Raw genomic sequence first — 24,862 nt, 5'->3', positions numbered from 1 at the left:
GTGGCTTTTCTGCAATTTAAAAAGTAAGCATTACTTCAGTTTTAGCTAACACATGCATTCTTTATGTGATTATTAAAAATGAAACTTTTTTCTTTTTTTGGAGTAAAATAGCAAGCAAACAACTTTATTATATAACTTTGTGAGATTGTTGAAAATAGGAAAAATCTGGTACACCTTTTTAAATGTATCTTATTGTTTTATTTGGACTTTCTTATTCATCAGAAATTGAAGTTTGTTAATGCTGCACAAGAGATCACATCTGCAAGATAACTTTCTGCTGTGGTTACAGCCAAGAACATTGAATCCTGTCCTAATTTACATTAAGGTTTCTTTTGCAATAAATGCAGTATAAAATGGCCTGTTTAAATCAGTCGAGATCATATTATTTTGGTCTATTTTTCCAAGTCTCATCCTTATTCCCATATTGATTTTGTAAGCTTCTTAAGAGCCCTCTTAAAACAGCCCCTTCCTTCCAGCAGAAGAGCCTCCTGCTGAGTCAGTGAACACTGAGGAAGTGCTTGGGCAAATCTGCCCTTCAACAACCTCCAGCCTCATCAGAGCAGTGCAGATAGTGCCAGTTGGCTGCCCTTTTAAATCACTTACTCCAGAAGGAGGCATGCAGGAAGCAGTGCTCATTTCCTGAATTTTGAGAGGCTTCACACCTCAGGAGAGCTGGCACACTTGGTACTTGATCTGTGTTTGTCAGAGCCATTGATCCCCCGCCCTAGTCTTCTTCCCTGCCCCATTCTGCAGAGCACATTTGCTTGGGCAGAGTTGCTGCTGAGCTCCTCTGACTCCATTCAGCTTCCCCATGAATATAAAAGCAGTTCATTTCACAGAGCCAGGGTGCGTTATGCAATTCTGCTGTCCCCCTTTAATGCCTCCATAAATCCACCAAAACTGGGGCTGTTCTACCAGCATCAATATTAATGCTCTTTTGAATCAGACCTCTACTTCGCTGTAATTCAATGAACCTGTATCAGCTTCAGCATTGTTTATTAAAAAAATAAATAAATGGATAGACAAAGGACTAATGTTGCAGACCGCGTGCACAATTCCTAATTCCTAATAATTTAATAAATTATTCCTAATTTTGTAATAAATTATTAAACAATGCATTATGTGTTCTATTGAGTGTTTCTGGTTTTTTTTTTTTTTCTGCTGTTTCTCCAGGTGGACCAGCAATCCCAGTATATTCAAGGGTATAAAATCTTGTACCGGCCTACACCAGCATCCTATGGAGAGTCAGAATGGTTAATTTTTGAAGTGAGGACTCCAACCAAAAACAGTGTTATCATTCCAGAGCTGAAGAAAGGTGTAAACTATGAAATCAAGGCCCGCCCTTTTTTTAATGAGTTTCAAGGAGCAGATAGTGAAGTAAAATTTGCAAAAACCCTAGAAGAAGGCAAGTAGGAGCCAGACTGTCTTCATCTTTCCTTTTTGAAGTAGTATTCTGGCCTGCTTTTCTCTGATATGTTCGTTATTTGATTTTGTTTGAAGTGTGTGCTGTTTGAGAAGCAGTCTGCAGCAAAGGAGACTGTGTTGGACTGATCATTAAATGAATTGTTTGGTGACATCGAAGTAAATATTCAGAACCATGTGTGAGAGACAGAGAGAGAGAGGGATGTGCAAAACCCTCCTCCAACACACAATGGGAAATGTGCTTTTTATCTTCACTGCAGTGTGCACTCCTCCCTGCTGAGTTCATGGTCTGGTCACAAGTGACTTCTGTCAGATTCAAGCACTTACTAATCACTATCTTGAGTAGATAGCAGACACCGAAGAAATCATCAAAGCACTGTAGCTGAGGGAATGGAAACCACATTCTTAGAAGGCTTTTATATCTGCATCAATCAGTAATACAAAATGAAAAGATGAATGAGGGCAACAGATATAGTGGACTAAATTATGTATTTCCATCTCAAGCGCATGCTAAAAAGCAAAGGTTCATAAGGCTGTTTCTTTTGTTGTAGCTCATCTGGTAGTTCAGGCATAATAAGTATGTAACGTGGCCGGTTCTTCAGAATAGGGATTTCAGTGCCTCTGCTGGGATGTGATACCTTTTTCCTTATCTCTTCACTACCTGATATGAATACAGTGTAGCTGATGTTTATTTCTGCGGGTGGTTCAAGAGGTGTGCTTAATCCCACTCATCCCAAGCATCATTTAAGCGTACTGTTTTTAGAAAGACCATTTAAAATGCAAAATATAAATCTGTTAAGCGTAACACGTTTAGTCCTGATTTTAATGAGATTTGTATTGCTCACTATTTTTCACACAGTGGAGCAGCTGAGGTTTAGCATTCAGTTAGGGTCAGTCTACAGACTTATTTTTTTAGTACTGTTGATCATAGATGAGATGCTTTAAAACCAGTTCAGGAATTCTGTGCTCAGGACTGTGCTATTCAGGTAATGGGTGTATGAAGTTGGAGGGTCTGGTGGCCTGCCTGACTTTTCCTGTCTTACAGAGACATGGCAACAGAAATTAGTAGCCTGCCTGCAGGTTCACATCACCTACGCTTGTATATTGTTTTAATTTATGGGCAAGAATAGCATTTAACAAAGGTTGAGGAGTAAAGTAATGTGTTTGTGTAGCCCAGAAACTAGTTTTCCTTTAAAAAGAAAACAAAAAAACCTCACTATTGCATTTGACAAACTTAACCATTCATTTTTTCTCCTCTAACAAACAGCGCCCAGTGCTCCACCTCAGAGTGTTTCAGTAACTAAAAATGATGGGAATGGGACTGCAATTGTAGTCACCTGGCAGCCACCCCCTGAGGATAACCAGAATGGAATGGTTCAAGAATATAAGGTAATACTCTCATATATCCCCCAGCAAAGTGTTGGCTGGGGTCTGGTGGGTAAGTTGTTTGTGGATGCTTGGCTCCATCTACTGGGTAAAGTTAGAGCACATGGTATGGTAAGTAATTTCTGCAAAGAATCAAACTCCGTATTTAGTAATTCTATCTAAATGGTAGAAAGCAATTAAAGCAGCCTCTATAAATCAAAACAAAGGATCGACGCTCACAATTAAAGCTGCTTTCTTGCCTTCATTATAAATTGAGAAATGTGTAGAGAAGCTGAGAGGGAACCCTGCATGTTAGAGAGCCATTTTGTGACTCAAAGACATTGGCTGCAAGAATAAATATAAACAGGCTTAAGGAGTTGAAAAGCTCATGGATAATAATTAATAGTGTCAAGATCTGAGGAATTTTTTCATAACTGTTTAGTCAAATGGAAAAGTTTCAAGGAAAGAATTTTCTTTTATAATATTAAATATAATAAGTGTATATAAATTTACTAGTATTTTACACAAAATCTCTCATTAATCTATGTAATTTTCAAAAATTAGGAGTAAGTTGTATTTATTTGATGTTCATTTAGCATCACGTACAGTATTTATTTTCGGTTCAAATTGTTTTGAGATAATTTATATTACAAATTAACTGAAGCTTATTTTTCCTCAGCAAGTTACAGGCCCTTTAAATATTTAGTTGTATATATCGAATAAACTTTTAATAGCCACTGAGTGGCAGGATCATCTGTCTTGGCTCCTTTTTCAGGTAAAACACTGCTGTGCAGACACATGTCCCTTGCCTTCAAAACTCATTGGCCTATTTTGCTTTCCCTTAGTATTAATGAAAAAGGGAAGAGATCACTGCTCTTCATGGTAAATTTAGAATAATAAAACATCAGAACTTGGAACTTGGTCAACTGGTAGAAATAAAAATGAGTTTGTGCCTTAGTTTCAGACACACAATGTAATTTGAGGAGAAGAAAAATTGCAAAATTATTTTATTTAATGAACCGGAAGGGTGGAACTATTTCCATCAAGAAACTGCATTAGAAGAATGTTAAGGTTATAAGGACAAAACAGTGTAATTCAGGAAATTCATATTTGCAAGTTAATATAATACCTAACTTACCTTCTAGCATTCAGAGGTAATAAGCTCTCACATGTTGAAGCAAACTGTCTTGTTGTGCTTCTGTAGCAGTAGGTGGCACACTGGCACATTTCTCCTACATTTATTGTCTTCATGCCATTATTTTCTATTGTTTTTTTTTTTTACCATGGGTAGGAAACAGACACAATGAATATATATGTAGTTGTTATTTCAGCTGTATGTAGTTACTATTTTTCTCTAAAAATGTGAGAAAAAAATGTGATCTACATATAGGAGCTTGTAACAAAAAAGAAAGAAATCTTGTAAAATTTTCTTTTTTTCATTAGCATTTTTCTGTCTCACATTTTTCCCTACAAGTGGGTATGCGTGTTGGGGAGGGGGAATTCCACAGTTCTCTCAGTACCTTGGTCTAAGGCCAGAGCGTACCTACTTAATTAAAAGATAAAACTTGTATAAAGAAAGATAACATCTTCACTGGAGAAATGCTGGTATTGCACACAAAAAGCCAGAAATTCAAACCTTAACATGAGGTTAGAAATTCTCATTATACTAATTTTTTCTTCGCTGATATGTCTGTTACAGTGTGAATTCCTCTCTGCTTCATAACATTCTGGAAATGAGTTTTCAATTGCCTATTTTAGACATACAATCAAATATAGTACTGACAAGTGCTGAAGAACCTGATGTTTAAATTATCATTCCGAATTTGCAAATGGGGATTTATTTGAGCACATAAATACAAAACATTTTTACAAATAAGTAGTGCATAGTTAGAAGTACAGATGTATTATTTTTGTTGTTTGCATGTATTGCAAATTTCTACTATTGTAGAAGCGTAGTGTTGTAGCAATTTCTGTGTAAATGACTCCCACCGAAATGCAGACTTAAATCTTTTGTTCTTCACTATATCAAGTTAATATTTAAATAATAGCATTTTCTTAGACAATCCTTCAGAATTTAAGAACAATGTTACTAATAATTATACCTCCTTCTGACTGAAATAGTCTGTGTTTAATATCTGAATATAAAAAAAAGTCCCTTCTGGTCTCTTACTGTGCTTTGACCCGCTTCACAGAAGCAGTTTTGTATGTGTCGTGTTGGGATTCTATTTCAAAGGGGCTTAAAATACATTTCGGATCCTCACAGTGTCCCACTAGCCTTTTTTCAAACCTTGGCATCTGGAGAATGAAAAAGGGTCTTAGACTGTCCTGATGGTGAAATAAAGGAAGTTTACAGTATCCAGGCAAAAAGGAATCCATGGAAAGTGCCTTAGCAATTGTTCTCCAAGTGAAACTTTAGCTCACTCACCTGACAATCTCCATGACAGCACAACTGCACAAGGGATTAAGAGCAGCTATCTGGGCAGTAAATCTTTTAAGAGCTCCACATGTCAAAAGCACAATCTTCCCTCATGTATACAATCATCACAGGTTCAGAAATGCTGACATTCCCAGGAAAACTTGCTTCTCTGCAAATAAAGTGCTGAATTTACCTAAAATATTGGGTAAATATTCAATGTAGAGAAGTACAACTGTGGAAATGGAATAGAAAAGAAAGCAGCACAGCTTCGTCATTTTCTTAGCAGATCTAAATTAGCTGCTATGTTACTTTTGATAGCAGTTGAGTGTTCAGCCATTCTCTTAAAAGCATTTGCCACACAAGTAATGCAGTTTCCCACTCACTTAATATGACTGAATATAATAATGCATTTCTAAAATGGCGAATAAAAGTTTTTAGACTTGAGTTCTAGTTTCAGTCAAAAAATGAAATTTGACATGATCCCATTATCTCTCAGTAGAAGATGGTATATTACTTATTCCTCATCTCTTGCTGCCGTCTGTTCTTCAGAAAGATAACATTTTTATTCCAGAATGGTATCAGTTCTCTTCTGATGTCAAAGAGAAAATCTTGCCCTTGTACTTCAGTGAATAAAGCCTTGCTTGATGAATGATTCCTTAACAAGAGAATTGTAAACTCATTTATCTGAATTCTCTTTTCTTAGTTGTTTACATGAAAGATTTTTGGTTAAGGGGCTTACTTGTTCCATGTTACTAGTGCTTTTAGCTTTATTAGCACTGTTGTCATAGATTGAATGAGTTGGGACGAACCTGCCAAATAATGTTAGCATTTGGAGCTGCTCTTTGGAACAAGAAATAGCTTTCCAGTATTTGGAATACTAGACAGTGATCTGTGACTTCAGATTTTAAAACAGTGACAGATTCTAAACCTTATCCAGCAGAAGAAAATGTGTCAACATTCCTTCTAATGGTCGTTCACTGTTTAATTTTGAATGTTTATACATACAATGCACTTATTTCCCTGCAGGTCTGGTGCCTTGGCAATGAAAGTCGATACCATATAAACAAGACAGTAGATGGTTCCACCTTTTCTGTTGTCATCCCTTCCCTAGTTCCAGGTATTCGTTACAGTGTGGAAGTGGCAGCAAGTACTGGAGCAGGACCTGGAGTGAAAAGTGATCCCCAGTTTATCCAGTTAGGTAAGCCTGCTGGTAATCCTGTCTGTTGGTTTCAGTCATTCTTGTTTCTTTGCTTTTGTCCTTTATGGTATCAGAAATACTTTCAGGTCAAATGAAATAGATAATGTTACCTGATCTCTGCAATGGAGGCTATGGCATTTCTGGTTTTAAAAACTTGTCTTGGAACTGCATTATAAAGATAGGAGTATACCAACGTAAATGTTCAGTTCTTTAAATTCAACATTGTTTCTTGGTTGCTGATTTTTACAAAGTGAAATTTCAAGCTTGAGAATAGTATAATAAAACATGTAGAATTGTATGAATCATTAAATGTTGGTTCACTTTAGTTCAGAGAGGTGAATTGTCTTCATTAGAATCTCTCTCTTTACTGATTCAAAAAAAAAAAAAAAACAAGAGCTTGCTAACATTAGGAAAAATAAATATCAGCTGTGTCTGAAAGTTCCCCAGTAGAGGAACAAAATGTACCAGGTGACTTATAGTTATCTTGACTTCCTAACTTCATTTGTACTAAACATCTGTCTGTCATAAAAGCACATCAAGGACATTGCTTTTGGATAGACTGGGAGAAATGCTTCTTTTCTGTTGATTTGTTGAAGAGCATTTAAAGTAACTAGGTACAGACATATGCTGCTTTACCCAACTGTACTACCCTATCATTACAGTATATAATTTATATATGTTCATAAAAAAAAAAATCTTTTGTTTTGGATTTGATATCCATTTCTGTCTTTGTATCATTAGTAGACCGTCCTTGTTATTTGACTTTCTGTATTTAAAAAAACCTGTAAATATTGTGTGTGAAAACAGGACTGAACACGTAATATATTTGCTGTAAAATTACATGTATGGGGGCTGCTCTGAAAATAATGCCTCCTGTTTTATGATGTTGGCCTGCAACATCAGAGGTTGATGATATGACAGTAGAAATTGAACCTTCCCATCAATATTCTATTACATTTTGTTGCCATGTGACAGAAGTCAGCAGTCTGACAAAATGGCATCAGACCAGGAAGTGTGGATGAAGGTGTGTCACTGAACACTTCCATGTGGAAAAAATGACAGCTAGCGACATTCACAGACACTTGCTGAATGTTTTTGGAGACCAAAGAGTGAATGTGAGCACAGTGAGGCAGTGGGTGGTGTGTTTCAGCATTATGATGGTGACATTGGGTCACCTCTGCTTGTGCAGGTTTTTGCAAATACAGCATGCAGGCTCTTATTCGTTGCTGGTGAAAATGCATAGTTAATGGTGTTGACTATGTAAAAAAATAGCATTTTGTAGCTGAAAAATTGCTCTACCAAGTAATGCTACTGTGGTTTTTTAGCTGCTTTAGTTTCTGTGGAAAAAAAAATAGGTGTCATTGCTTTTGGAGTACCCTACAAATACTTCTATAACTATTATCTTTAATTTGTTTGACTTACACAGGCATATGACTAATAGAGATTTTAAGACAAAATTGCACGTGGTTTATGTAATATTCCATTAATATGTCCAAAAAAGTTACAGTTATTTGCTAGATTGTGCTTCTCTACAGCCACTTTTCTATTCAAATTTAAGTTTGTTCTTTACAGCTTAGATTTTGAAAATGATTAATGAGTGTAAATTAACAGAAGTATACTGCAATTTCAAATCCAAACACTTTATAGCCACTTTTTTTTCCCCCTTTTCTCTGATGATAAGTAGAAGTTAAATGAAGGTGAACTTTATAATGCAACTTAACCACTTTGGAGTTTTGGTAAATGGAAAAAGAAATAAATGACATTTTGTCAGGGTATGATTTTTGCCTACTTTTCTGATGCTGGCCTTTACTGTGTTAGAAAGCATGAAGCAGTTCCCTATCTCAGAGGATGTTCAAATGTAGAAATGAGCCTTTAGTCTGCTAAAAGCCATATATTTCTAAATGGCTGGGGTTTGATTTCATACTTTTTATTGCTTGCTTCTAATTAAGTGGCATAGCCAAAACTACATGTACTGTACTAAAAATGTCATAAATTGATTGTTACAGTTTCATGTCAAAAATCTGGAAAGAGGAGAATTTCTGGGATCTGTGTCACTAAAAACAATACAGAGGAATACCTAGACAGTTCTACAATCCTTTGGACAACTGCGCGAGGCTGTGGAAAATTAGTACTTAAATTTAAGAGCTGTACTATTTATTTAATGTAGGTCAAGCTAAAATCCTCAAGGCTTGTGAATGGCTCCAGTTTACTTAACACTATGTTGTGGAAGGGGAATACAAGTTCTCTTACAGTTCCTGCAAAGACTTGCATTCTTAGCTGTTGGATGCAGTCCCAGCAGGGGCGTGGAGCAGACACTGCAGTTTTCTAGTAGCTCTTCTGAAGATAGAAAATTAATTTCTTGATGTCATCACTTGGCACCTTTCACCAGCAATAAATTACATGGTTACAATGAGTGGGAAGTGAAGCCAGAGAGAGGGAGATAGCTAAAGATGCTTCTGTTAAAAGAGTTGAAAGAGTCCTGACTCCCTATACCTACATGCTCTGGGAACTACGATTTTTGCCTCTGACAGTTCTAAGTTCCTACATTTTTCATTGATCTTAACTGTACCTTTAGAAAGTCTTTTCCTTATGTCTGAATTAGTACAATAGCTATTTTTTTGTTGTTATGAAACTATTAATTCAGTGTGCGGAAAAGCTGTGTGATTTAGATATTGACTTACTTTTTAGAAGAACTTTCTATTAAAATCAAATGTCCATCTCTTTATATTGTGCTTTTCTTATAAAAACATGAGACTGAATTGTGTCTGGCTTTGGAATGTCTGAATAAGAGACTTAATGTGAGACATTTTTTCCCCAGTGTAACATGCTCTTGCACACCAAATTCATTTTTGAGGCTGTGCAGTTTGCTCACCAAATTGTGACAGTGAGCGATGGCCGGGCAGATTTCAGCCAGGTGTGTGACACAAGGAAGCTTCATCTCTTTGAGGCTGCCTTCCAGAAAAAGAGAGGAGGACAGGAGAAATTGGATTCTTTGAGAGCTGAGGTGTGCAATCACAATGCCGTGTATCAGCTGAGCTGTGATAAGTGACCTTGTGCACACACTTAACCTGTTACAAAGACGGGTACAAATTGTAAGCTGAGAGCACTTTCGTTTTCCATGTCTCTGCTGGCGTGTAGCAGCTCACTGAGCTGCAGTGCCACTGACTTGAGTGCTGCCTGGGAGAAGTCAACAGTATACTTCTTGTTATTTAGAAATTGTCTTCTGGTGTTAAAAATCATGAGTCTCCTTAAAATACCCTCCTTGGTTGCCATCACATTTTCCTTTGAGTTTTTGAATGGCCTTTTAAAGCTTTCTGTGGATTTCTGTGGATAATCATTTTTTGTTTGTTTGAAAAGTTGATATTTTACGTAAAGAAAACTTCACCACTAAAGGATAAAGTGCGTACTCCATACCCACAGCTCACTGTATATTCTTGTGTTTTTCATACTGAGCTGTGGGGAAAAAATTCGTACAGGAAAAACTGATAGAATATTTTTATTGTCACGACATGTAATTTCAGCACATCGATTACAAAATGCCCTGTACCAAAAGATGAGAATCATCACATCAAACAGATCTCTAGCCTAATGTCTGTCCAGTGATGTGATACCAGCTATGACAGTAGCAATGCTGCCATCGTGGAACTAGATGATCCCCACGGTCTTTTCCAACCCAAACCATTCTGTGATTCTTTGATTCTGTAATAGCTCTGTCTTATAATACATGTTACTTTGCAAGTAAGTCATGAAAAGGGAATATCCTGCAACACGTTTTGTTCAGAGTACCCATTCTGAGAGACCTCACACCAGTTAATATGACTCATAAATGCATAATCTATATTAATATGTGTCATGCATTTATTTATTGAGATGTCTGTAGAATTTGTATAAATATTGAGTACATTATTCAACTAGTGTATATCTCAGTGTACAATGAAAGTCTCACTGAGTCATTATTCTAATTGTTTTGTTTAGAAGTATTCTGTCAGCCCTTCAAGTTCTCCCAGAATGGAAGTTGCATAGTGGATTTTGTTGATAGCCCCCTTAATAAAAAGGGACCTTTTTATCCTCACAGCAATTCCTTCCCAACCACCTTTTGGTTGTCTCCTGACAAGCTGTGTCCTGTAAGGACTAATTTGCAGAAATGGTATTTTTCCAATTTTAGAAATGCGCGTGACTACAGAGGAGACAAAATAGCATATTCTTAACCTGGTTGTATTTTACCATATAATTTTCATATTGCACCACGCCACATGTATTTCAGGAAACAGCATACATCATGTTGCAGATTCCAAGTGGTTTTCTGGTTTTGAATTGCCCAAATTATCAATGCCCATAGAAATGTCATCTTCCTTATTGTACATTTTGCATCCTGAATGAGACAGACTTATTGGCAAATACTATACTGTATGTGATACGCATACAAGGTAAAATGGAAGTTGCCTGCACACCTATGAACCTGGAATGTCCCGTCTTTTTAAATCCTTGCCATTCAAATCTTAACTCTAAATTAATAATCTGTTCCGCATTTGACAACTTAAACATTGGTTTTTACATTATTTACATGAATATTTTACATAGAGAATTAATATTCACAGTTCTATTTGATATGAATTGTCATGAGTTTTCATTGAAATCTAAAACTTGGAGCTTCGGCACAGTCAGAATCAGAGTGCCTGTGAGCAACAGCCAAATCAGCATGCTCCGTGAGGTTCTTATCTCGAGGCAGAAGAAAAGGGGATGAGTCAGTGTGATAATATGCTGGTTTGGGGAAGTTGTGGGATCAGCCTGCTCCAACAACTTTGAGGCCTTCTGAGGTACATTATAAGCTGTGGCTGTTGCTCTGACAGTAAGATGCACTTTGCCTTACAGTCTTTACATTCACTTACTATTCTGGCATGTTTCCCTGAGGAGTGCAAGCAGGAACAGGAATGTCGATTATGAACCATTTATATCTCAGTCAAAGCTTCCAGAAATTTCTTAGGATGAAGAAAAAGTACTTTTTTCATTCAAGAGCTTTTTTCCAGACTGATCTCACATGGGACTGTTGCAAAGATGCCCTTCACAAAGAAAGGCTTCCAAGACATTGTATATGGAAATTATGCATAGTGGCATGTTCACTAGGTTTCTTTCTCTTGCTATATATTTAGCTTGCTTTCTATTTTTAAATCATAAGAGCGTTACACGGGTTAAATATGACCTTGTGAAAGCCCTTCCTTCTTCCTTTCTATTGTGTTGTATACATGAATACACGTGTACACAGTCATTATTCTTGTCACTATGTATATAAGTATATTCCAGTTAATTCATTTTGAAATCACTAGCAGTCTGCACATATAATGTGCAGTGTAAGCCTGTTCTCTTAACTGCAAATATGTCGTTATGTTGTTACTATGCTTGCAATGGCTAGTAAAATAATACCGTGAAATGATTCTTAATTAAAAATTAGAACGATAAGTGTTCAAAGAGATCCTTCAGTATTTTGTTATCTTCAGATATGCCTTTGCTGAGCAATGCAGAATGTTTGTATATAAAAGTACTATCCTTCTGTATTGTTGTATTATTGATATGTTTTTAAAATATTCTCATTTAGGCTTTGATTGTTTCCCAGATTTATTGTTTTAAATATATATTTAAAGGATTAGAGAAAAACATTTATCAATCTTCTAAATATATTCGGGGACGTAAGTTGTCTGAAAATATTTATTTTCTATTCCATTAAGAAGTGCAAGGTGGAGTAGCATTTTAAATATACAGAAATCATAGGGTCACTCATTTTACAGACTGGTGATACGAACGAGTTTTCATATCTTAATATGGCCTCAGCTGCAAAGAGACAAAAGATGAGAAACAGAGTGACAGTTTTAATTCATTAGTCACAGTATACTTTATATGTTTAAGCCCATCTGGCCACTTGTGTGGAACTTCACTTGGCTGTCTCTGTAAAATCTGATGCAACCCATCTTAACCTTGCACAAATAGGCATGAAATCTATAAACCCCGCAGACACAAAGAGTGTATTAGTAAGAAAAGAATGGGTCTGCTTGGTGAACTTTCAGGCAGGCCAGTGTGCTCACTTAGGATCACAGCAGATAAAGGGACTGGAAATCTGAAATAAAATTTCCAATCAGGTAGCAGTCAAAGGCAGTGATGATTCCTTGGCCAAACAGATATATCAGGGAAACTGAAATGAAAAAGAATTCTTCAATGAAAAAGGGTTAATGATTTAATCATTTTCCATTCATGATGATAGCTTTTGGTTTTGTTTTGATGCCATATCCTTTTTGTATTGCAATTTGTTATTTTGTTTAGGCTTATTTTGGAACAATACAAGATGGGTCACAATAACATAATCTAATCACTTGTCAGCCCTTAGTGAAAATGTGATGGTTTTTAAGTGAACAGGTCTTTGTGTCATTTGTAGTTTCTATTAATATTATTTGTAATGTTACCTTTCACCTTAAAACAGTAATCTCTATTTCAGCATATGTCACTACCCATAGTATTAAAAAAAAAAAAAAAAAGATTTACCCAATAATAAAAATGGGTATTTCAAAGACTAAGCTTGGAATGTGTAAAGCAATATCCGCTCTGACTAAAGGTTTCAAATTCTTGCCCTCACTCTGTGCAGTAATGAAATTTCCAATAAGAACTCACTGTAGTGGTAAAAAAAAATTCAGGAAGACTGTTTTATTTTTGAGTTGCTTCATTTCAGTTAGCATTAGTAACAGTAACTGAATATTTTTACTGACATTTTACTATTGTTCCTAAAAGATTCTTTCAAAAGTACAATAAAAAAAGAACAAAAGGCTGATTATTGATGGCCCTTCTACTAAAGTTAAAAAAAATGTGGAAAAAAATACATGTTTGTTACTTCAATTTCAGAATTTTGGGGTAAACAGTATTTGAAGAAGACAGCATGTCCAGTAACAGTGAGACTGCTTGACTATTTTTAACAACTCAGAACTCCTTTTTCAGTCATCCTTGAGCCTTTTCTCCCATGTAAAGTGGGCAGAACTGGTTATTTTATACTTTAACTACTTAATGCACTGTTAAATATTCAGTCAGTTTTAATTGAAGTCCAAGTGGGAACCTGCAAAGAGGATGTTAGATTGTGTAATATGATACTGTAGTCACCTGTCAGGAACTGCTACATTAAAATGTGACCCTCAACATCAGTATCAGATGAATTTTCTTTGAATTTGTCATTCCTTTGTGACTACGAGGATGTATGTATGTGTGGCTGATTTCTGCACTTTCACAGAGCTCTAAGAACACACTGAGCTTGTTTTGTACTTAAGCTTTTTTCTATCTTGTATGTTTTTTTCTGACTTCTTGAGTTATTTTCTGAAACTTTTATTGGATTGCTAAAGTGAAAAAAAAAATCCAGTGGCCTGATTTTAGCAATCATTACAAACACAAGCCAGTAGAGTTGGAGAAATGTCTCCTGTATTGAAAACAGATATTTCTGTGTAGAGCTATAAAAAGATATTTTGATGAACAGCCTTAAGCGTGTTGCCTTGAAGAACTGGATGCAGCTCTGTCAGCTCTTTTCGTGTTGCCTTTTACAGTTGCTCATTCAGATTAACTAGAGATTTGGGATGTTCCTTTTTTTCAGATTCTCATGGAAATCCCGTGTCTTCAGAAGATCAAGTCAGTTTAGCCCAGCAGATCTCTGACGTAGTAAAGCAGCCTGCCTTTATTGCTGGAATTGGTGCAGCCTGTTGGATTATCCTCATGGTCTTCAGCATCTGGTTATATCGCCACAGGAAGAAGCGAAATGGACTCACTAGTACTTACGCTGGTATCAGAAAAGGTGCCATAAGATGTTTCAGTCTCCAAGCTGCTGAATGCTTCTTTGCTGGCTATTTATCATCAGTCTTTTGCTCCTTTATGACTACAGGCAGGAATTACCTAATTAAGTCAATGTTTTCAGGAAGTTTGAATCAGCAGCTTATATAGAGAGCACTATTATTTATGCAGTGTGTTGACTTCAACTTGACTTTAAAGTATGAGTGTTTTGCAGAATACCTAGATTAGCTTTTCATAAAGGTACTTGTACAAGTGAGGAAAATACAAGATGGATTTAAGTCTGGGAGCTTCCGGTATGTCCTTACTACCCGACTCTCTGAACCATCTGAAAAGGAAGCAACTGGATGGTCGCTCATTGTTCCTCTTATTCAGTCTTTTGCTTTCTGCTAAGAATACTAACAGTGGTGTCAATTACAATGATGCTTCTGGTGTGTGTACTTGAATTTCCTTATATTCCTGGGAATGTGGTGAAAGGGCTGTTTGTGAAAGCACAACAGTACATAATACTTTCCAGGACTCTTTTATAAATGCTCTCGAGGGACTCTTGTCTGGGACTGAATTCTGGGGCTATCAAATCTTGCATCTGCGTTCAGTTACAAGGATGGCAGTGGGACTAACTTTAAAGCACTCTTCGTTTTCATGTTATCAGTACCTTTTATGTCAGACTGTTGGGCAACCAGTGCTTTACACTATATACTCCATGACAAACAAAACTAGAATATCATTCTGAAAGATCTTCTGGAATAAAAAGTCTCTCCTGTTACAATAGTCTTTTGATTAAGCCCTGAAGTTACAGCTGAATTCAGTACAATACACTTCATTACATCTCAAAGCAATACTTTGTAGGCACTCGTGGACTGAAAACCATAAATTCTGGAATGAATTAGAAAATCGAAGATCCTAATTTTGAAGGAATAGTGAGATTTTGGTTCAGTCTTTGGCCATCAAAGGATAGACCTAGACTTCAAAAGTGCACATATCTTAGTGGGTGAAAGGTGTCATGTGACATTCTTTAGTTGCTTTAAACTGAATGAGTGATGGGTGAGGCAGGTAGGCAAATATAACACAAATGTTTTTAACCATAGTAGTGCTTTGAAAAAGATGCAGTGTTAAAATCAGAAACTGAGTGAGTGGAAACCTGAAAACTGTTTTGGAGTAATGCAGTGTTCAGGTGCCCTCCATGCTTTTAAAATATCCATGCTTTGGGTAGCCTTTAGGGAAGGTGGTTTTATTGGAGTTGTGACCACAGAGATCAGAGACAAATTTAATTTTACTCTTCTAGGTTATCTTTTATATAAGACAGACCCCAACAATCTGCTGCATTGGCCTGCTCTGCTTTGTTTTACTAATAGCATGCTGCCATACTGCCTTTCTATAGTTCTATCAAACTAACATCGCTGTGCTTTCAGCAGTACCTATGATTAAGCAAAAGGCATACAATTTGTCCTATAAATTGGCCACTTTAATGACATCAACTATTGTTTGAAACAGCTGTGCTGTTCAATATTTTTAAAAAAATAACTTTTGTGTAATTTGGTAGGTTTTTTTTTTTAATAAAAACACACACCAAAGATTAGGGTTATACATCTCCATTATCAAGTATTCCTCAAGAAATAAAGCCATCCTCAATGAAATATAAATTGCAAAGCAGTTTGCCACTCTGCAGTGCATCAAGTCATCACTTCAAGTGAAAACTTTCTTCAGTCTTGCATTTATTTGTTTATTTTTATGTTTAGCTTCAGGCCTGACATCTGCTAGAACTCCCCCACACATATATTGTACTAGTACTCTTACACACTCAAATGAGTCTATTATTAGAAGCTCCGAGAATTAAGTTGTTCTTTTGTGTGGTTGCTGTAAAAAAATCATTTAGCTGAACCTCTGTTCATCTGTTCCCCAATTCTTTAAAAATAAACCTAGGTTTATTGCTTAGATTACAGCAAATAATGAGTCAGTAGTTTAAGATTTGTTCATGCCCTTTTGATTGCAAGTTAATTTTGAGACACTTGATTCTCTTTATAATAACTATTTTTTCAATGCACCTTCTGTTTTAGTGAAAGCTTGTTACAACAGTTTTATATTGTTGAACATAGTTAAATTAAACTTGACTATGTGAGAAGGCCTAGATCAAAGAAAATACAGTGTAACTCTCACAAGAAAGAGCTGTACTGTAAATTAAGTCTGGAGTAGGTAAAATGCGCAGAGGTTTTTCTTTTTGCACTCTATCGTATTCCTGGAAATAAATTGGATTGGAAAATGTAAGGGGAACATAGAGCATTTTCTGAATTATAAAAACAAGACATTCTAGAGCTTACACCCCAACCTCTGAGTTATTGCATAAACTGCAGTAAATGGTTGTTTTCTTAGCTAGAACCTTTTCTTTACGTGACAGATTTGCTGATCAAATTCCATCTGAAATTTACTTTTAGTGGGTATTTTATTATTCCTCTTACAGTGGTCTTTGTTTTTATGAGATGAAAAAGGGCATTTTGTCCCATCAGTGGTAGAAAAACTATACTGTCTTGTCAACAGGAGGGGGAGCATGAGCTAATAGGAAAAGCAGATGCTATCTCGCTGTATTTGGATTAAGGGCCCTATTGATCCAAAGAGGATTTATAGTGGCAGCGAGAGTGGAGATTGTCAAGCAGTGTCATTGTTCCATTGTTAACCCTTCCTTCCTAAAGCCATGGCTTGAAATGTAGAAAGGTATTACATCCTTAAGGTAGATAATAACTGTTTAGCAGTTTCTTCTATGAAAACAAAAATGAGTTTCTGCAGTAGATTTTAGGGCCTTTTTTTAGAGAGATGGTGCAGTTCTTGAATCAGTTGTCTTTGTTCCTTTTTATGGTTATTTTCTTACTGAATATCTAGGTGTACCTGTTAGTTCAGCATAATGAGCGTTTACCTGGTGAGCTGCAGATAAAATTCAGTGGGATCTTGCTAAGGCTTTGTTAAGGAATTTGTCGTTCTGCATTCTAAAATAATTAGCAGTATAGGTTTTTTGTTTGTAGTTTTCAGAAAAACTGAAGATACAAAACTGAAGGGAATGGAAGACAAAAGCACAGTCATTCCCCTCAGGAGCACAGTGTAATATTGAACTTTTTTTCTGTGGTACATGTGAAAACAACCTTCTGAATCACAAATTTAGTTTTACTTCTGTGTCAGTGTGACTGAACTACTGGGTTAGTTATTTGCATTTGTTTTATGTTCAGCTGTCTGCTAGATTTATACTAATGTGGTATGTTTCCCTTTCTCTCTTCAGCTTAATAACCAGTTTGTATTTTGTTTTGATTTTTCAGTCCCGTCTTTTACCTTCACACCAACAGGTATATATTTGCACTTTTCCCCCCTTCTTTGTTACTTCAGCATGTGTTCATGGTACTGTTTCCCCTTTTCTTACATAACCAGCCCAGCCGTTTGGGAGTTTTTTAAATAATTTCATTAATGACAGGTATAATTGTGTTATTCTCTAAGTAGTGTATAGTTGCTTTGTAGCTGATGCTTTTATTCCATTTGTGTGTGCCATTTTTTCATATACCATGTGATGCGAGCACACCATTTCGTAGCATGCTCCTGTTAGTTTGTACAGCTTGAGCTCTCTCTTCTTTCATTGCGATGAACTAGTGTGGCCTTCTGCATCTAGTGATGTCAAAGGCACTTCTGATGATGGAGAAATGACTATGCAGAGCCCAGGTGCTAGTTTGTAAGGGAACCACTTTCAATTGGTGAAATATTTCCTCTGAATCTGCATTAAATCAGTATCCCAGGAGTTGCCTGCTTTAAAAGATGCAGAAAATCAAAGCAAATTATCAGTTAAATTTCTTTGCTTGCTGCCTTAAACCATGTTTGTGCTACAAAACTATAAAACAATCATCTTGTTATACATAATCAGAGCTACATTTTGAATTTGGGGTGGGTTTCAAATCATCTTCTTTTTCTTTTTGCTGAAATATGTATGAAATATATCCATGACATAAACCATACAGGAGTCCACCATAGTCAGTGGGGCAGAGCCTTTCTGTTCTGTAGATAGGACCTTCAGTCAGTTTCACAGTCTGGGAGGTCGGCAGGTTCTCCTCTTTAGTGGATACAGTTCAACATGTTCACTACCCACCACTGTAGTAGATACATTCCTTTCAGCTACAAGCTGAGTGAGTAGGCAGGTCATATCTTCCTCCTTTGTTCTAAATGTCTTCTTTTCATGAGAGGTCTGTGTATATCCAGGGAGGGTAAAAGCCGCTTAACTCTTCTTTTGCAAAATCAGCCAAAAAAATCTAGCTCAAAATATTAGCTCAAAATTGCTTTACTAATATGGCCCCTGCACAACAGCTGTGTAGCATCCTTCCAGGTTGGACTGCAGCTGAAGCAAACTCATCTCTCTGTGCATTCCTTGACAGAGACCTAGTGGTAATGGGTTAGATTCTTATCCACATGCTTTTAATCACACTGAATGGTATCTTGTTTCAGAAGTCATCTTATTATGTTCAGTGGATTTGCTTACTGTTCAGCATGAGTCAGAGTGGCCCCTAATGTTTCCAAAGTCCTTTGAGATCCACAGTGGAGACTAATTCAAATTATTATTTTGCTGTTACTTTAATTGGCTTAACAGCTTCTATTGCAGTCACAATTGTAGCATGCTACTGAAATTCTGCAGAGGTTGGTAGGTTAGCTAATATGCATTTTCTCAGTTGGGTTCTTAACATTAAAGGAAAATATACCACAGCTCCACAAGATATGTCAGAGCTGCAAAATAAATAGCACTGAGATTTTTAAAGACATTGGAAAAACGTGAAATATGTAAAACATTTGAAGGGGAAAAAAAAAATCCTTTTTCAATCCATGATTCTAGTCATGCATTCTATTGACTTTAAACGGTACCAGACCCTCTTCTTTAGCATTACCTACAGTAAGATTTACCTGTTGAAGGCATCCTACATTTTAATCCTGTTATTGTAATCACTGCCAGCATTTATCTCTCTCTTGCAGACACCCACTTTGGAGTTCTTCTAAAGAGCAGAATTTGGCTGCTTTTCTTCCACACATTCCTAGATGGGAAATGTAGAATCCATGAACATTTGCAAGGAGGCAATCTCCTTAACCCTTTGCCTAGCCCACTGCAAACCTGCAGAACATACAGCACTGATTCTTCTTGGATGTGTGCATTACTGATAATAACTTTTTATGATGCTTCCTGTGAAGAATAATCAGTCCTTGCCAAAAAAAATAAAAGCATGTGCACATGCACTTAGTTAACATGTAATGCTTATGAAGTAGCAAAAACCATTCCTACTAATTTAGGAAGCAATCTTTCTGCCAGTGATTTTTTACCAAGATTTATACATGTAAAAGTTTAGATAAAAAACTATCATTATTAAATCCAATTGTAAGATGTTGTAAAATTCAGAGCTTCTGTGGGCTTTTAGAATAAGCTTGTTCCAGGATAAAAGTAGGGAAGCATTCAGAAAAAAATGTGCGTTTTTGTAGTAGATTCAGCTGTAACGAGCCATTGTTTACACTGGAACTAAAGTGTGTTATAAAATCATGCTGCCTCTTAAACCCTGCCAAGAGAATAAGGTAGAGCAAAGCTTTAACATTTAGTCATTCAAGAAATAAATATATGACCTAAATTCTTCCACAAAGTAACTCTTCTGAAGTCAGCAGAGTTATGTTAAGGATAACTTCAACCTGATGTATGGCTTCCTGCTTTCTTAAGCAATATGTGTGTTTGTTTGTGTTTTTCTGAACAGAACTGAAACACGAAACTTTGATGGAGCAGTTATCAGGAGACAGAAGTATTATGTATAAACTTGCATTAGAAGGAATGACTTTCAGGATGAGACTCTGAATTAATGTGTAAATGCTGTGCACTTACAATCTTAGCTGAAATGAAACAAAGGCAGATTTAATATTACTGTTTAAGGAATCTTTTCTGATTTTTAAATTTCATTTTTTATCTTTAAATATTGCAGTAACCTATCAGAGAGGAGGAGATGCCGTAAGCAGTGGAGGCAGGTAATTAAATGCTTTATTTTTAAAGCTATAAGTAGTATACAACAACGTTTAAATATGTTGGGTGTACAGTTGTCCTTGTAAGTGGTGGCATAACAGCAACTTGAAAAGATGCGTTTAAATTTATAATATTAATGTATACATTTGGGCCATATATTTTTCTGCTTATAAATAAGTGGTTTGCACTTGTTTCTAGGTGGATTTCCAAAGAATGGGTCGTGGGTATTTTTAGCTGAGTTGCTTTGTTAACCTGTAAAAGCTGCACCTCAAAAAAATAAGCAGCAGAGGGAGCACTTTAACTTCAAAATAGAGGTCTGATGTAGTAGCTGACTGAGGAAGCAAAAGTAATTAAGACGTGGCATTTATGAAGATTAAGAAATATAGATGGTTCACAAACACTGCAAAGAAAAAAAACTTTTATTGGAAATTTTTTCTAAAGACACAAGTGGCTTATGAGGTGACTTGTTAAGAAAAAGTCTTGCTGTTGATGCAAAACAGTCACTTGCAAGAAATGTACCCTGGAAGAGAAGGGAACAGGTAGGTTTTTAATTTAAAGCCCCCCTGCTTTGAGAACTTAGTGTATTCCAGACTGAGGAGTTAACTAAAATATGCATAATGGGTTTCTGTTATTAGTGAATGGCAATGGTCAAAACAGTCATTTACATTTCCCACATAGAGATGGAGATAACCTCAGGATGCACAACAACCATTTTAGCAAAAAAGCAGGTCAGAGCAGTGTCACTTTATTAGCACACTTTTTTTTTTTTTTCCTGTGGCATTTTCCACACACACCCTTTCATAAGCGTGTCAGTTAAGGATATGGCATAATATTGGAATAAACATTAAAATCTCAGAGAACAGCTGGGTGATAAGTTCTTCTACAAATTCCTTTTTAATGTGTGGTATCTTGTTCTTCCTAATTTGTAAAACCATACAAAAAAAAATGGGTAATGGTAAAGATTAGGCATAAAATTAAGCATTCCCAGTGTTCTAGAATGCTGTGCAGAGTAATCCACTGCTGCTACTGAACCTGGCACATTAAGAGCAGCTGCAGATCTCTGTGTCCTGAACTGTATGCTTCCGTGTTGTTATAGCCATAAAACCAAGGAAGAAAAGCTCTAGAACTGTTACAAGCGATGTTTGAATGGACAAACCTGTAAATCACTGGGTTGCTGCCTTCACCCCAGGACAGTGAGAAAATAAGAGAGAGCAGATACAAACCATCTTTCCCTGACAAGGTTGTTCAAAAAGATACACAGTTAACAGCCTTTTGTGCTCTTTGTGCTGCTGTGCTTTCAGCTCTTCCCATATCACGAGTTAGACAAAGCACAGTCACATGGACGCAGAGGACAGAAATGAACCCAGAAGTGTCTGCATCATGTGCAGTCATTTTGGAACTGCAGAAGAAGCAGCTCTGTTTTTTTACCGTCCTTATTCTAAGGATCAGTGCCACAATCTAGCAGTGTAATTGGTTCAAGGTTCTAACATCTTTGCTTCTTTTGTTCATTCGAGTCCATGGCATTTACAGAGCACCTGATGTTGTATTGTTTAGTAGAATATAAAACACAATTCTGCACTATAAAATAACTTTGCATATGGAAATCTTTACTCTCAGTTTCAAATTCAGTGCTTTCACTTCCCCACATTATATCTGCAATGTTTTGGAACGGTTTAGCATTTTAGCCAAGTGTAGTTATACAAGCATGTTAAAACAGGATTTAGAATTCAGAATATCACAGTCAACTTTATCAAAATAATCTGCGCTTCCACGATGCTGAAAATACACTCGCTTCTGTGGCAATCCCCTTCCCAAACAGAATTCAAGTAATGGTAATTAGGGTGGATTGACTCCAGCCAGAAGCCAGGCACCCACACAGCTGCTTGCTCATTCCACCCCACCCCAGGCCTAAACCTGCAATTCAAGGATTCAATTAATTCACCTGCAAAAGTTAAAGATCTTTGGAAAAGATGATCTCCTATCTTGTACCAGGCCATGGAGCTGCAGTGCAAACATCTCTTGTCCACAGCTGCACCTAAATGGCTCTAGTAGGGTTTTCCCCTGCTGAGATACCTCACTACACATTTCTTACAAGACAAATTGCTTAAATGCAAAGCAAATTTTAGCAATAAAGGAATTATTGCTCTCTAATAAAAAACCCAATGCACAGATCTTGGAAGTGCTGAAACATTCTGGAAGGCTTTGTCTCCTCCAAATGCCTTGAGATATATTTTCACTGTAAGAATTACAGGGGAAAAAATAAAAGCAGGTTATTTCAAATTGGCCAGACTGTTCATGTGACGGCAAAGCTGTACATTTATTTCAGATTTACAAAGAAGTACTTGTCTAGTGCATGTGTATTTGGTGGTTTGTTACCCCTGACAGTAAGTCACATCTCATCATCTCCCATGTTAAATTGCCAGGTGACATATGCTGTGAAGAAATATATTCACATATGAATATATAGATGTTTTAAATGTCATTCTGACTTAAGCCTGCAGCATTAGCAGACTATGTCCTTCATAACAAACTGCATGCAGTTTGTATTCTCAACTTGCCATTTCAGAGGTTAACATTTTATTTATTAAGAGCATTATGTCTAATATTATAGCGACTAGCTTCTGTACTGTTTCCAGTGGTTCCATATGATCCACAACAGTAGTACTGTCTAATAGTAATTAGTACCTGTCTTCATAAATTACCAAAAATTTGTGACTACTCACTTGCAAGTTTTTTGTGTTTTTTTTTTTTTTTTTGCAAGTGAATATTATTTCTGCACATCCATCTTACTTCCATGTTTGAGGTTTGTATTTGTTTTTCACTTACCAATTCCCCCCCCCTTTTTTTTTACCTTGTTTTCTTTAAGAAAGAGAGAAAGGATGGAAAGAAAAATACAATTCTTCCCTCCAACTCCCCCCTTCTCCCAAAAAAATAATTAAAAAAAAACACTAAAGGGTTAAAGGATGAACACAAACATATATGTGCACTTCAGCACTTCAGAGTATGTGACCAAGGTGACTATATAAAAGACTAGAAAGCATTATAACAATGAATCAAGCTGTATTTTCCAGTGCTTAAGCCCTTGAACTCAGAGGGTGGTGAGGCCCTGGTTCAGCTGCCCAGAGAAGATGTGGTACCCTATCCCTGGAGATGTTCAGGGCCAGGTTGGCTAGGGCCCTGGGCAGCCTGAGCTGGCAGGGGGCAGTCCTGCCCACGGCAGGGGGGTTAGAAATAGATGATCTTTGAGGTCTTTTCCAACCCACGCCATTCTATAATTCTATGAAATATCTTACATCTAATTTTCTCTGAAGAATATAATTGCAGTTTGAAAATGTTTCATGTTTGAAGTGACCAAACTTTGTTTCTAAAGGCCAGGACTCCTAAACATCAGTGAACCAGCCACGCAGCCCTGGCTAGCAGATACTTGGCCTAACACAGGGAACAATCACAATGACTGCTCCATCAACTGCTGCACCTCTGGCAACGGAAATAGTGATGGCAACCTTACGACATACAGTCGACCAGGTTAGATATGTTTCTACCTTGCTAAGGAACTTTATTTACACAGTATATACTTAAAGTACATAAGAACAGATTTATTTTTCTTTTTAATTTCCAATATGTTTGCATTTAATGTCGTTTCATCCCTTTATGTCATGATTATGCTTTCTATCCCATTTTTGAATCCCACTTTTTCCATCCCTTTTGGTCCCCAGCCAGTTGTGTCAAAAACTGAAGGAGCCTTTGCAGTGTTCCATGTTACCAAAAATTGCCCTGAACGAGTATGTTCTCACATCTGACAAAGACAGGACAACTCCATTTTGTTTTGTACATCTTTGTTACTTGGATGGAGAAGGACAAGTACCAGAATGATACCAGTGACATTTTCAACTTGTTTTGGGCGTGATGGGAGGAAAGAAATACAACATCACTACAGTACTTGCCAGGCACTCTACTTTGGCACATTAAGAACCTCCCTTGGGATTCCATTCTGTACAGAAGTGGATAGCTGGTTTTCCATTTAGGATGTGTGAATAAAAATAAGTTATCTTGACTATCTGAAAGCAATTGTGAAATGTTAGGTTAAGTGCTAAATCCCAGGAGCTTGGGCGGGATTCAGAGTAGTCCTAAATAAAACCTTGTGAATGCCATAGCAAAACAATAGGAGAAATCTATCTGGAAGTACTGTTTGTTACAGATTTTGTTTCACAAAGACCTGACACTGCTTTTGCTTTAACACAATTAGTGTAACCTGTGAGGAATGAATAAAAATGTATTTTTTCCATATTGCCTACACTGCCAGCATCTGTAGGTGATTTTTGCTAGGAACATTTCCTAGCTTTTCAGAAAAGAAGTATGGTTGCCTATAGTGAAGTTGCATAAGTGCAGAACAGCTTTACCTCCAGCATAATTAATGTGAAATCAGCCATAATGTGATGGTGGTAATTCATCTCCTGCTGTATCCTGTCTGACAATGACCAGTGCCAGGTGCTTCGGGGGAAGGTGAGAGATTTTAACATTAGAGATTTGTGTTTTTTTCTGCCTGAGGACATTGTGCTCATGAATAGCTCTGTAAAAAGATTTCTGATATAGACATGAACCAGCAGCAGTGTGTACTGGCAGCCATAAGGGCAAACCACAT

At 36.7% G+C, this 24,862-nt stretch overlaps 1 protein-coding gene across 1 annotated transcript in view; it reads left to right on the top strand.

Annotated features, from left to right (window-relative positions):
* ROBO1 (roundabout guidance receptor 1) overlaps positions 1-24,862 on the top strand; it is a 296,401-nt gene that overhangs the window by 246,232 nt on the left and 25,307 nt on the right. Inside the window, exons 15-20 of the mRNA XM_065741854.1 lie at positions 1,174-1,405; positions 2,690-2,811; positions 6,230-6,401; positions 14,020-14,217; positions 20,183-20,225; positions 23,591-23,745. Coding sequence (XP_065597926.1) covers positions 1,174-1,405; positions 2,690-2,811; positions 6,230-6,401; positions 14,020-14,217; positions 20,183-20,225; positions 23,591-23,745 — 922 coding nt within the window. The remainder of the gene's footprint in view (positions 1-1,173; positions 1,406-2,689; positions 2,812-6,229; positions 6,402-14,019; positions 14,218-20,182; positions 20,226-23,590; positions 23,746-24,862) is intronic.

Source organism: Cyrtonyx montezumae, unplaced genomic scaffold (genome assembly GCF_038088225.1).
Source record: "Cyrtonyx montezumae isolate F1298 unplaced genomic scaffold, pur_monq_1.0 scaffold_3, whole genome shotgun sequence".
Taxonomy (NCBI): domain Eukaryota; kingdom Metazoa; phylum Chordata; class Aves; order Galliformes; family Odontophoridae; genus Cyrtonyx; species Cyrtonyx montezumae.
The sequence above is the reverse complement of the archived record's forward strand: the minus strand, read 5'-3'. Positions and strand labels throughout refer to the sequence as shown.